This window comes from Balaenoptera acutorostrata, chromosome 15, assembly GCF_949987535.1.
Source record: "Balaenoptera acutorostrata chromosome 15, mBalAcu1.1, whole genome shotgun sequence".
Classification (NCBI taxonomy): Eukaryota; Metazoa; Chordata; class Mammalia; order Artiodactyla; family Balaenopteridae; genus Balaenoptera; species Balaenoptera acutorostrata.
Genome location: NC_080078.1, coordinates 49,075,951 through 49,089,891, shown reverse-complemented (window position 1 = coordinate 49,089,891; position 13,941 = coordinate 49,075,951). Strand labels below are relative to the sequence as shown.

Genomic DNA, 13,941 nt, shown 5'->3' with positions numbered 1-13,941 from the left:
TAAATTCTAACTATTACGATAAGCTGAGGAAGCAAACAAGTTCTAATTCAAATTGCCACTTCAGCAGCTGGGTAATACGGGTAATATGCTAAAATTTTTAAAGAGTTACTTGTGCATTTAAAATGTATATAAGGGCTTCCCTGGTGGCGCAGTGGTTGAGAGTCTGCCTGCCAATGCAGGGGACACGGGTTCGAGCCCCGGTCTGGGAAGATCCCACATGCCACGGAGCAGCTGGGCCCGTGAGCCACAATTGCTGAGCCTGCGCGTCTGGAGCCTGTGCTCCGCAACGAGAGAGGCCGCGACAGTGAGAGGCCCGCGCACCGCGATGAAGAGTGGTCCCCACTCGCCGCAACTGGAGAAAGCCCTCGCACAGAAACGAAGACTCAACACAGTCATAAATAAATAAATAAAAGAACGTGAATTTCTTTAAAAAAAATAAAAAATAAAAAAAAAATAAAATGTATATAAGAATAGCTAGTTTCAGCACATTTTTAAAAAATAATTAATCTTTGCTTTTTTAAATAGTTTGCTTGAGTATTTTGTTTCATTCTGTCCTGATCGTCAAGAAGAACAGCTCCTTACCTCCCATCTGATGCTTGCATATTTCTAGGCTTATTGCTTCTCCTCTATCTCAGCAATATAACACGATTAAGCAACTGTGTTTCCCTGTAAGCACCTTTCTTTACTCCTCCACACCCTTTCCTGATTTATCAGCTCTCACAAACTATGCATTCATAAACCAGCCAAGTGGGGCAAATCAATATGTAAGGTGTTTTTTTTTAATTGCGGTACAATTGACACGCATTATATTAGCTTCAGGTGTACAAAATAATCATTCAATATTTGTATATATTGCAAAATGATCACCACAATTAGTCTAGTTAACATCCGTCATCATACAGAGTTACAGAATTGTTTTTCTTGTGGTGAGAACTTTTAAGACCTACTCTCTTAGCAGCTTTCAAATGTGTACGTGTTAAGTTTTACAGTATTTCTTTTTCCAGGGCAACCCCACGTGCAGGGTTTGGTGTAATATCCCGCTAACGTAGTCCAGCACTATCCTTGGTTCTGTTGTTGTTATTTTGCTAACGAAATCAAACAAAAACCAGTAAGAAAGTCATGGGAATTGCAATGCAATGAAGGCACCTCTGCTGGCTTTTCTCTCTCTTTCTCTACCGAGGCATCCAGATCTGATATGCCAAGCTTGGTTTTCTTATTCCAAACTTGACAAATACACAGGGCTTTATAATGTGGAAAAATACCATGACCAGACAAAGGCTTTTTATACTGAGTTCAAAGCATTTCCACATGTTTAGTAATCATTCCTCATAAATCCCCTTGTATGGTAGGCAAAGAGTAGCACAAAATTAATTATTCTTCCCTTCCCCTTCCCACCATAGGACTGTGAGTGACTTGTCCACAATAAAGGGCAGATCAGGGAACATCACTTGGGGCTTTGCAAAGATGTCCTCCACGAAGCAGATCACTCTGCTCCAAGCACTAGCTAACCACCGTGTCCAAAGCAACTGTGACACTGACTCTTCTTCAAACGTGAGAGACAAAGCACACAGAGCATGCCAAGTGGTGCTACAGATGCAACACGAGATCCAAGCACTGAGCTTAAACGCACCCTGTGCAACAACTTTAACAGATTCTGTGAGGGTGTCCAATTCATTTGTTCACTCAACAAATATTTATTAAGGCTGTAAGTAATGTGCCAAATTGGTTTATTCTCAGCAAGTTTATTAGATCAAATGGATTGTTAAGTTTCATTCTCAGTTGGGTACTAAAGGCTGGATGGAGATGGGGAGTCAGGGGTGAAGAAAATGTACAAGTCAACAGGGAATAAGCCAGTTGCACATAAATTAGACCCTTCTATCTCGATTTCTCAAGTGGTATCATGTGTTGGTGACTTGGACTACTAGTCAGTCTATAAAATAGCTGAAATGCTTAATCAGAGGAGGGATTAGAGGGTCAAAATGTTCCTTGTTCCTTACTGTTCCTTGAATGGAGGAAATACAAAATGTAACTCTAAAACTGTGTTTCCACCTGGAAAGCAAGCAGCCATATAGTCAGGTGCTGGATCCTAAAGAGAATGACATTTACAAAGAAAGAAAATGGAAATGGATGCACATTTATTAAATGTCTGATAAATGCCCGGGCCAGTACCTAGCCTGCTGAAAGTAGCCAAACATAGGATTACCAATTGTAAAGACCAGGAAGAACCCTATTACTGTGAGATAGGTTTTAATTTTAGAAAGAATCCTGAACAGGTATTTGATGATTTATACTACATAAGTGTTAAGAATAATAATCATTTGTTTTTTCTAAAGAAAAAAATATATCTCTACTGGTTCAAAAACTTGCGGGCTAGAAAATTCCATGTTTCGACTTGGAAAGCTAGTTTAAAAACCCCAGAATCACTTACCTGCCCCACTCTCCCTGGATGTTTCAAGGCCAAGCCTCCACTGGAGACGGCGGCAGCCACGTTCCCTTCGTGGTCCACGACCACAGCGCCCACCGTGTCCAAAGTGCCTGAGTCATTCTCCTGCAGGGCAAAAGTGGCCAGAGCATTCGCTAAGCACGGTGTGTGACAATGATGTGACCACACAGCACTTGTCAGGACAATCATGACATAACAAAATCTGAGCTAATCCTTAACCGGAACATTCAGCAATCTCCTGAAATTATTTATTATCAAGTTGCCACTTAATCTGGTTCAAGTCAAAACTTATTTTCCACTGTAAGATCCTGAACCAAGGGTGTCTGGTTGCTCTTCTCTAATAATAAGCCTAATGTGCCTTTCTAAGGGAGGAAGAAAAAAACAATTTAATATAAATTACAGTATATCGCCATGTCTCCTTAATCTCAAGAATTAAGTTCACGATTGAGAATTTATAGAGGAAAAGATCTATGATGTAAGTGAACTAATAAATGTCCTTATTAGTATTTTTAAAATATTATATACAAATTTCTAAAAGTAATATATTCAGCACAATAAATGAAGAGAGTGACATTTCTAGTCTTGGTGTAGACCATGCTACAATTTTCTTTTATAATTCCTTCCTTGTGAGAAACTTAATGGCCAGCTCCCTTCTCTGCTATATTAATAACATGGTTGCCAATCATATGGCAGAAAACTGCATATTCTTGGGAGGCATCTTTGTGTTTCTGTGTCTTGTTCCAGGTCCCACATGCTTAAGGCATTTCACATGTAGTGACCACAAGCAGCTGTCTCCTACCTCAAAGATTTCTGGTTCACCTGTGCAAGGCAGACAAACTTTACACTGCTGGATAAAAATCAGAAGTAAAGGAAGTGGGAACAAAGTTTCATGAAAAATTATCTTTTTTATATATTAAAAAGGAGGGCTACTACAGGTCTTTAGGTTCATAGCGGTCATGGTGGTATTCTTACACTAGGGCACTGGTGCCCCAGAACCTGAGACCCCCTACCCTCACCCTAGCACTCAAGTCTGTATGAAACAGTCAGGCAGAAGCCCATGTTCAACGAGACCAGCTCTCCCTCCTGTGTGGTTTATGCTCATACTACTTACTGAGCAAGACATTATTCGTGCTGAGGGGGTACCTGCCTGAGTGGTTTTTGAAATACCACACTAAGGCTAGCCCCAGAAAAGTCAATGGGCTGCCAAGGCCACCTCAGAAGTTGAGCAACATTGAAGGGAGTTTTGAAATACTGGAAGCAGAATGTAAACAAAAGATTTTTCCTTAAAGCAAACTAGAAAATGCAGAGGCAGAGTATGCCACAATGAACATTATATTAAGTCTATTAGGAGAAGGTATATCTAGATGTTTGCATTTCTTTGGTTCTTGCTCTAAATTCTAACTCCCCTTAAATATACTGTTCCACTATGACAGTACTTACTTTGATACAACAGGTGTAACTGACTGAAATGCATGCTGTGTCCCTACTCTCCCTTTTAACAGCAGCTGGGGAAGACCAGCCAGTGGATCAACATGGCCATATCCCAGAATATCACAGTTCTTCTGGTGGTAGGTTGTCTGACTTTTAAGGATAGTTTCCTAACCTGACTGTAAACCTCTGAGGAAAGGTCTGATCCACTGTTTCATTCTGCCCACAGCAGACATTAAGGACATCCTTATTCTTTAAGACAACCCTCAGAATGGGAGAAAATATTTGCAAACGAAGCAACCAACAAGGGATATCTCCAAAATATACAAACAGCTCATGCAGCTCAGTATCAAAAAAACAAATAACCCAATCAAAAGATCTAAATAGACATTTCTCCAAAGAACACATATAGATGGCCAAAAAGCACATGAGAAGATGCTCAACATCACTAATTACTAGAGAAATGAGAATCAAAACTACAATGAGGTTATCACCTCACATCGGTCAGAATGGCCATCAACAAAAAATCTTCAAACAATACATGCTGGAGAGGGTGTGGAGAAAAGGGAACCCTCCTATACCATTGGTGGGAATATAAATTGGTACAGTCACTATGGAGAACAGTATGGAGGTTCCTTATAAACCTAAAAATAGAGCTACCATATGACCCAGCAATCCCACTCCTAGGCATACAGCTGGAGAAAACCAGAATTTGAAAGGATGCATGCACCCTGATATTCACTGCAGCTCTATTTACAATAGTCAGGACATGGAAGCAACCTAAATGTCCATCGACAGAGGAATGGATAAAGAAGATGTGGTACATATATACAATAGAATATTACTCAGCCATAAAAAGGAACGAAATAGTGCCATTTGCAGAGACATGGATAGACCTAGAGACTGTCATACAAAGTGAGGTAAGTCAGAAAGAGTAAAACAAATATCGTATATTATCGCTTATATGTGGAGTCTAGAAAAACAGATGAACTTATCAGCAAAGCACAAATAGTCACAGATATAGACAACAAACTTACGGTAACCAAGAGGGGAAGAAGGGGTGGGACAAATTGGGAGATTGGGATTGACACGTATACACCACTACGTATAAAATAGATAACTAATAAGAACCTACTGTTTAGCACAGGGAACTCTACTCAATGATCTGTGGTGACCTAAATGGGAAGGAAATCTAAGAAAGAGTGTATATACGTATACATATAACCGATTCACTTTACTGTACAGCAGAAACTAACACAACATTGTAAAGCAACTATACTCCAATAAAAATTTAAAAAATAAAAATAAAATAAACTTGGAGTAAATAAAGCACATCTGTATCCCTGGTGTAACAAAACCAAGCCCAGTAAGTGACGATACATGCCCTGCCATTCTAACGTCAGTCTTCCATCTCCTTTTCTCAAGATTCAATTTCATACAAGGCCAGAGAATGACACTATCTTACGGAAGATTAACAATAATTAGGTATACTCATTTGGTACAGACTAAGTGGAGTCTGTCTTCTTTGGTAGATAAGATGGAATTATCAAAGTAAAGAAATGCATTGGACACATTTTATTCCAGAAAAGAGAGATAACCCTAAAGACAAATGTACTTTTAAGATGAACATTTGTTTCATTTTTCTAAGAAATAATTCCTAAATCTTTATATCCTTGCAACCCCAGATAGAGACTGTTTCTTGTTCAGATGCCAAATCTTACATCATCTACAGGAGGGCTTCTCAAACTTTAATGTGCATACAAATCAATTGGAGAACCTGTTTGAATGCAGATTCTGATGGAGTAATCTAGAATCAGTCACGACTGTACATCTAAAAACCCCCGAGTAATGCTGATGCTGATGTTACTGCTCCATGGACCCTACTTTGAGAAACAAGGTCTGAGAGCATCCCACAAGGTCATTATCAGCCAGATGTCTGCTCTACTCATTCTAAGGCAAATAACTTCATAGGCACAAATCTGCTGAAGGAGAAACTTAAACCACCTAAGACCAACATTATGTCAGCATAAAAGATTTAAGCTCTATCTTGTTCAACTACCAACTGGCAGCATATCACCACAACCATAACACCATGAACACACTACAAGGTATTTTAAAGTATGATCTTTTTAATCTTGCTGGTTCTTTTAGAAATAGACAACTCTCATGCAAATAAAGAGGCACTGTAAAATAACTTTCCTCAAAAACAGCAACAACAAAGTCAGGAAAGGGTATTCTTTATTAGTTCTTTTTTTATTAACTGTGACTGCTGATCCTACGCAAACATTCTATAAAATAGAACTTTACTGAGGGGACACATAACATATACACGATGATATACGTCATCTGTAAAACAATTCTCTTAGCATTTTGATCAGGATATCGTGAACTATAACTCTTATCCCTAACCAAACTACTACAGAAAGACACAAAAGGATTATACAGAGATGGATTTACTGTAACTTGTTTTTCAAAAATGAAAAATCAAGCGAAAAATAGAGAATCCTGCTCCAAATTAAGCTAAATATTTCTAATGGCTTGCAACACCTGCAAAAATCAGAATTACTTCATAAATATTCAAGAATTAGTTCACAGATTTGACATACTGAAAAGCAACTTGAAGGATGATGACATAACATTTAAGCATTTTTATGAAGTGCAGATAAACTGAGTGAAAGACAAACACTGGTATTTTGACTATAATAATTTCACAGAGCTCGTTTGTACAAGAATGAAATCTAAGAAAGGCTAAAAAACACACAAATGACTGTTATTATATAGAGCTGCTATTATACTCTTACACTCCATAAATACTTAGAAGTACATGCGCCACATAGATACACATGGACCTATTGTCCCTGACTGAAACATGCTAGTTGCCTTAATTTTTTAGATAAAATTGTGACTAAAAAGCAATGGCATAAACTATAGTTCCCATCGGAATAAACATATGTATATAAAGTTGGCATAGAGATTGCATGTGTTATGGAAACGACTGAAATAAAACTTTCTTGAAGTAACCAAGGATCTAGTAAACCCTGTTGGGCTTAATGTCAAAAGTTTTCATTTTTCTTGCTCCACGTTGGAGATGGCTGTTACACAGTTATTGTACGAATTAAATTAAGTAACACATGTAAACTAATAAATCCCTCAGAACAAAATGTAGGTACTTTCCACGTGAAAATTAAGCCTCTAACCTACACTCTAACTCTGAAACCTGCCAAGAGACACCATCTATCAGTTACTTATCTCACTAACTTGGTCTTTCTTCTGTACAGAATTACTCCAATATCAAATAGCTAAAATATAAGAATAATATCTCAAGTGTAAAAGTGCATCCTGAAACTGATGTATGGTGGGATTATCCTAATACAATAATAATACGTTGTTGTTTTTTTTTAAAGATACCAAACCTTCCCAGTACACCTTTGTTAGGCTGAAAGCAGCATTATGATTGGCCTGAGCTGCCACTTGAGAAACGCAGCTGACTTAACGCCCTCTGTGACAGCACAGTAACTTCAGCATAAGCTTTACCACCTTCGAGCATCCTAAAGATGGAACGATAGCTCTGGCTACAAGAGACTTAGATCTGGCTCCAGGTCTATCTCCTAAAACCAGCCCCCTACAGTGGGGCCACTGTGGGCTCAGAGTATATCAGCTGTGTGTGTAAAAGAAGTACAATTCAGCTAGAATTATCTACTTTCATGTGTCTGGCTTGGCTGAAACCAAGGAAAATTTGGATATAAGAATATCCAGTGACCCTTCAGAAAATCACCCTTCTGATGTCCAATACTACAAATGATGTTTCTGTAAGCTACAGTCATAATGCCTATTTTTAAATAATCCTTTATTTTCTTTACTTAATAAATATGCATTAAAATTTTTGCAGCACTATATAATTAGTGCCAGACATATCTACAAGAGAAAAAAATTATATTATATAAAAATCTCTGTTATTAATTCCCTAAGTCACTCAACACCAAAAACAGAAACCTTTTCAGCTCAAAATAAAAATAAAGTGTGTTAACAATGCTTTTAAGGGGCTTTAATATATCTGGATTACAGCTTTAATTATAAATTCATATCATAACAAAGTTCCAGAGGATTACCCCAAAATTCCAGACTCTCAAAGGACAATGTTTTCCAACTGGCAGAATTCCTATATAGTGTTCTGGTGGCTAATCTCAGTTTTTTTTTTTTTAATAATCTTACAAATAATAAATTATGGATTTTTTTCTCTTCAAAATGGAACCGTTTGAGAGCCTCAGTGTACATGGTGAGTGAGCCCGTGTAAGTGATGGTAGAGACCAGATGAACATACTCGTGACTTAGATTATTACACAGTTGAACAGTAAAAACCACCACGATAGCCTTACACAGTTTTAAATCATTTTTATTCTTATTCATACGTTGTTTAATTAATATTATTTAATTTGAACTCATAATGAACCACTGGTTAAGGATAGCAACCTAAGATATACTGGAGTTGAAATAAAAATTAAGGAATTTAAGAATGATGATAATTCTGACAAGTTCCTTAAGATAATATTAACTAGATCATTAAATTGCATCCATTTGATAAAAACACTTATAGAATATATCTCAATGACTTAAAATCAGTTTAAAAATTAATGATGAATATATCTAATTTGGCTTCTTGTTTTTCTGGAGTAAGTATTAATCACAATTTTAAAATTCTAAATCAAAAAAATTTAATTCTAAATTAAATATACACACCTAGCTATGACCCAGCAACTACACCCCTAAATATTTACCCAAGAGAAAGCAAAATATACATGACAAAAGACTTGTCAAGAATGTTTATAGCACCTTAGTCAAACTTCAAGAGTCAAAACCTGGAAACAACCCAAATGTCTATCAAGAGGGGAATGGGTACACAAACTGTGATACAGGCAACAGTGGAGGACTGCTCAGCAATAAAAAAGAACTAGTGATATGTACAACGATATGGATAATCTTTTAGATGTATGCTGAGTAAAAGAAGCTGGACACAAGAGAGTACATAATATATGATCCCATTCATCTGAAGTTTTAGAACAGGTAAAACTACTCTATGGTGAAAAAGAATCAGAAAAATAGTTGTCTTGGGAAGGAGGTGTGGACTATGGAAGGGGTATGAGGAAACTTTCTAGAGTAGTAGCAATATCATATCTTGTTACATGGTTGTATACACATATCAAAATTCATCAAATTATACACTTAAGATTGTGTGTGTGTTGCTGTTTGTAAGTTTTACCTTAAAAAAAGAAATCAACAGCTGATGTATCTATTTTAAAGTACACAATCAAGAATTCAAAACGTCAGGTCATGAGCAAATTTTTCAATTTTTTCCTAATAGTATAATACAGTTATATTTATATAACATTTAATACACATTTGATTGCAATTGTAAGCAAGTGGGGGCGATGGAAAATATGAAAGAGATAGTAAAAAATATGAATGAGAAAAAGTCTAATGTATGCCCAACTGGAAAGAATAGACAGAATAGAGAAGTGAAAATATTTAAAGAGAAAATAGCTCAAATTTCCCCAGAACTGATGAAAAACAAGAATCCAGATCTCTAGGAAGCCTGAGAGAAAGAAAGGGAGCCAGATAGAAAGGAAAGCTCACCACAACAGAATGAAGGCAGAAATCCCAAAGTCCAATGGGAGCCAGAAGGCAGTGGTGTATTTTCAAGGTACTCAGAGAAAAGTAACTATAAACGTAGAAGTGGGTACCTAACAAAATTACCTTTTAGGAACAAAAATAAAATAAATACATTTATAAATTTAAAAATAAAATTTGTTTACCACCAAGAGACCTGCACTTAATGAAATCCTAAAGGACCATTCTATTTAATACTGCAAACTGCCCTCCTTCTAATCCTCCCTACCACCTACTCATAGGCATTCCTAATCTTCCTTTCTTTTTTTTTTTTTTTTAAAAGGACTTCGATACGGAATAATCTTATTTATCGTCTCAGAAGTCCTCTTTTTTTTTTTTTTTTTAAACCATAGGATATATATATATTTTTTTTTTATTTATGACTGTGTTGGGTCTTCGTTTCTGTGCGAGGGCTTTCTCTAGTTGTGGCAAGCGGGGGCCACTCTTCATCGCGGTGCGCGGGCCTCTCACTATCGCGGCCTCTCTTGTTGCGGAGCACAGGCTCCAGACGCGCAGGCTCAGTAATTGTGGCTCACGGGCCCAGCTGCTCCGCGGCATGTGGGATCTTCCCAGACCAGGGCTCGAACCCGTGTCCCCTGCATTGGCAGGCGGATTCTCAACCACTGCGCCACCAGGGAAGCCCCCCTAATCTTCCTTTCTTGACTCTACTTTATCTTTTTCCCATAACATGTCATCATCTTCTAAAATATAACACATATTTTCATATTATTTAAACTGCCAATCTCCCCCGAGACTGGAAGCTCGACAAAGGCAGTAATCTTTGTATGTTTTAGGGGCTTCCCTGGTGGCCCAGTGGTAAAGAATCCTCCTTCCAATGCAGGGGACGTGGGTTCGATCCCTGGTTGGGGAACTAAGATTCCACATGCCGCGGAGAAACTGAAACCCGCGTGTCACAACTACTGAGCCTGCGTGCCGCAATCTACAGAGCCCACGCGCCCTGGAGCCCACACGACCTGGAGCCCACGCGTCACAACTAGAGAGAGAAAACCCGCACACCACAACTAGAGAGAAGCCCGGGCGCCACAACTAGAGAGAAGCCTGCACCACAATGAAAGATCCCACATGCCTCAACGAAGACCCTGTGTGCTGCAACTAAGACCCGCCACAGCCAAAAAAATAAAGGAAATAAAGAAATAAATTTTTTAAATCTTTGTATGCTTTATTCACTAACATACGCTAAGCACCCAGAAAAGTACTTGATACCTCTTAAGCACTCAATAAATACCTGTTGAATGAATGAATGAACAAATGAATTACATACTTTTAGAAGAAGGAAAATAAATGCTGTCATCCGAATGTGTCCTTCCAAAATTTACATGTTGAAATCTTAATCCCCAAGGTGATGGTATTAGGAGGTGGGGCACTGGAAGATGATTAGGTCATGAAGGCAGAGCCCTCATGAATGGGATTATGCCATTCTAGAAGAAGCCCAAGAAGCTCCCTTGTCCCTTCTGCCATATAAGGTTATAGCAAAAAGACAGCCATCTAGGAAGTGGGTCCTCACCAGACACCAAATCTGCCTATGCCTTGATGTTGGACTTCCCAGCCTCCAGAACTGTGGTAAATAAATTTCTATTGTTTGTAAGCCATCCGGTCTATGGTATTTTGTTATAGCAGTCTGAAAGGACTAAGACAATAATCCAAGAAGGAAAAGGACATTCAGGAATGAAACGAGGAATACGTAAGCAAATAAAATGGCAAAACTTCATGTAAATCAAAATTAATATTGTCTTTAAAAATAATAATGGTTAGGGACCTCCCTTGTGGTGCAGTGGTTAAGAATCCACCTGCCAATGCAGGGGACACGGGTTCGAGCCCTGGACCAGGAAGATCCCACATGCCGCAGAGCAACTAAGCCTGTGTGCCACAACTACTGAGCCTCCACTCTAGAGCCCACAAGCCACAACTACTGAACCCACATGCCACAACTACTGAAGCCCGTGTGCTTAGAGCCCATGCTCCACAACAAGAGAAGCCACCAGAATGAGAAGCCCATGCACCGCAACAAAGAGTAGCCCCCGCTCACCACAGCTACAGAAAGCCTGTGCGCAGCAACGAAGACCCAACGCAGCCAAAAATAAATTGGTTAATTAAAAATAATAATGGTTATTATTAGAAGGTCAAGATTGGGTTTTAAAATCTGGCTATATGTTATTTATCAGAGATACACTTGAAAAATAAGGACATGGAAAAGCTGGAAGAGGACAGGGAAAAGAGAGAGAGATACCAAGCAGGTACCAATCCAAACAATGTAGCTATACTAACATCAAGAAAATTAAGTTTTAAGACAAAAAGTTAATAGAACTAAAGAGTCTCTCTGTGATAAATACTGAAAGTTTAGATACACCACGGAGATGTAGTAATTCTAAATTTGTATGTACCTAAAATAAAAAATAGCCTCAAATGTATGTAAAGCAAAAACAGAGCAACAAGGAGAGATCAGCAAACCATAATACCTCACAATGAGATATTTTAACACATTTCTCTCAACTATGAATAGGTCAAATGACCTAAATAATAATAATAATAATAATCAGTAAGAAATAAAAGATCTGAACAGCATATTAAAAAGCTTAATTAGATAGGCATTCACAGAATTCTGTACCAATTAGAGTGGAAGCATTCTTTTCAAACACAAATAAATATTTACAAAAATTGACCATACATTAATCCGTAAACTAAATCACAACAAATTTCAAGAAACATTGAAACATCAAACAGAATACACTCTCTAACTACAATACAATTAAGTTAGGAGTCAATAAAGGTAAATAAAATTTAAAAATTAAAAAAGAAAAAAGTACTTCTAAATAACTTATGGATCAAATACGAAATCTAAATAGAAACAAAAATATTTAATAATGAATGATAATAAAAATATTACATTTCAAAACTTGTGAGAGATATAGTAAAAGTGGCACTTAGAGGGAAATTAATACCCAAAATATTAATATTAGAAAAGAAAACAAAATTAATAAGCTAAGTGTCCAACTAAACAAGTTAGAAAGAGAATAAGATAAACACAAGGAGAAAAAACAGAGATAAGATGAAAGAGGAATAAACATTAGGTGAAAAGATCCAAAAAGCAATAAAATAAATAAATAAATAAATAAAAAGGAAAGAGAAGGGCAGAACTGATTCTGTGACAAAACAACTTGTTTTAAACCTTAGCAAAGGCCCGGCCCTCCTGCCTTCTCCTCCAGTATGAGCCTTGGCTCTCCAGAGTAACAGCAGATACTATTAAACTCCACACTATAGGTGGCATCCTGACTCGCTTGCACTTCATCCAGTGCAAATATTGCTCTCTCCTCCCCAACCCTTGCCCCACATCAAAATGCTGCCCTTCTTCAAGTCCCAGGGCCTCAGTAACCCCAGAAAAGGTCTCCTGAATCGCTTCCCATTGTACTTTTAGGGCCAGGTTCCCACGGGGGCCCTGGCCCTAAAAGTACAACCTAAACCCCTGTCTGGAAGACTTTTATACACTGGCTTGTTCTAAGCTCTTTGGTGGCTTGTCTTCCCCCCCTTCCACCTGGAAGCAGCAACTAACAAAGTGTCATAAGATAAATACTTTTTCATTGAACCTCATCAATAACTCAAACTTCTTGTCCTCTGAAACTGCATCTTGCTCAATTTTTATGCACAATCCAGACTCAGCCTATCCAAAGTAGTTTTCCTATAACCTCACGTTTCTCTGATTATTTCATATTTAGATCTTCTCTGAATGTAATGCTTTTGCACATCACTCCTAAATGGGTTCTGTCTCAAAAGCACATCCTTAAACAACTGCTGAGAAATCTTTTGCTGGTCCCATAGTAACCAAACTAAAGTCCAGACTCGTTTCTCACAATGTGGAAGTGATCTTTATTTCAGGACGTTGTGCATGCCCTTTGGTCTACTGTTCAAAACAAACTTCTAAGGCTCTTACCATCAAACACTAAGCCTCTCGCTTTATCTATAAAGAAATGATATATCTTTATATTGGTCACACACTCCACCGTTCAATGTTTTCTTTTGGTAACACTTCTTTACTGCCTTCCCAACCCCTTAAATCAATCATCTGGCACCAGATCACACTCCTCGTTTTTGACTAACCAATTCAGTTTAATTCCAGACTGCTTTCCTAAAAGCTCTAAATGATTAATACCCGTACAATATTTGAGTCTTAACTTCACTTTTTCCACTGGTCATCCTTCACTATCTTAAACTCAGTCACTGCCGTCTGGGAAACATGTTCAAGGGAGAAGGAGAGAATTGATATTATTTGGCAGTTTCACTTCATAGAGGCGCATATATGAGAGGACTTCAACCACATAGATAGCACAACACGCTACCAGCACACACACTAATAGGCTATGAATGTCATTACCTGGGTAGATTAAAAAACA

The 13,941-nt window shown here is 37.9% G+C and overlaps 1 protein-coding gene across 8 annotated transcripts in view; it reads right to left on the bottom strand.

Annotated features, from left to right (window-relative positions):
- TASP1 (taspase 1) overlaps positions 1 to 13,941 on the bottom strand; it is a 237,763-nt gene that overhangs the window by 133,080 nt on the left and 90,742 nt on the right. For all 8 annotated transcript variants that reach the window (XR_003622916.2, XM_057530053.1, XM_057530052.1 and 5 more), the window contains one exon: positions 2,429 to 2,548. Coding sequence is in view for 7 of the 8 variants with exons in the window: in XM_057530053.1 (XP_057386036.1) it covers positions 2,429 to 2,548 (120 nt within the window). In the remaining variant the exon portion in view is untranslated. The remainder of the gene's footprint in view (positions 1 to 2,428; positions 2,549 to 13,941) is intronic.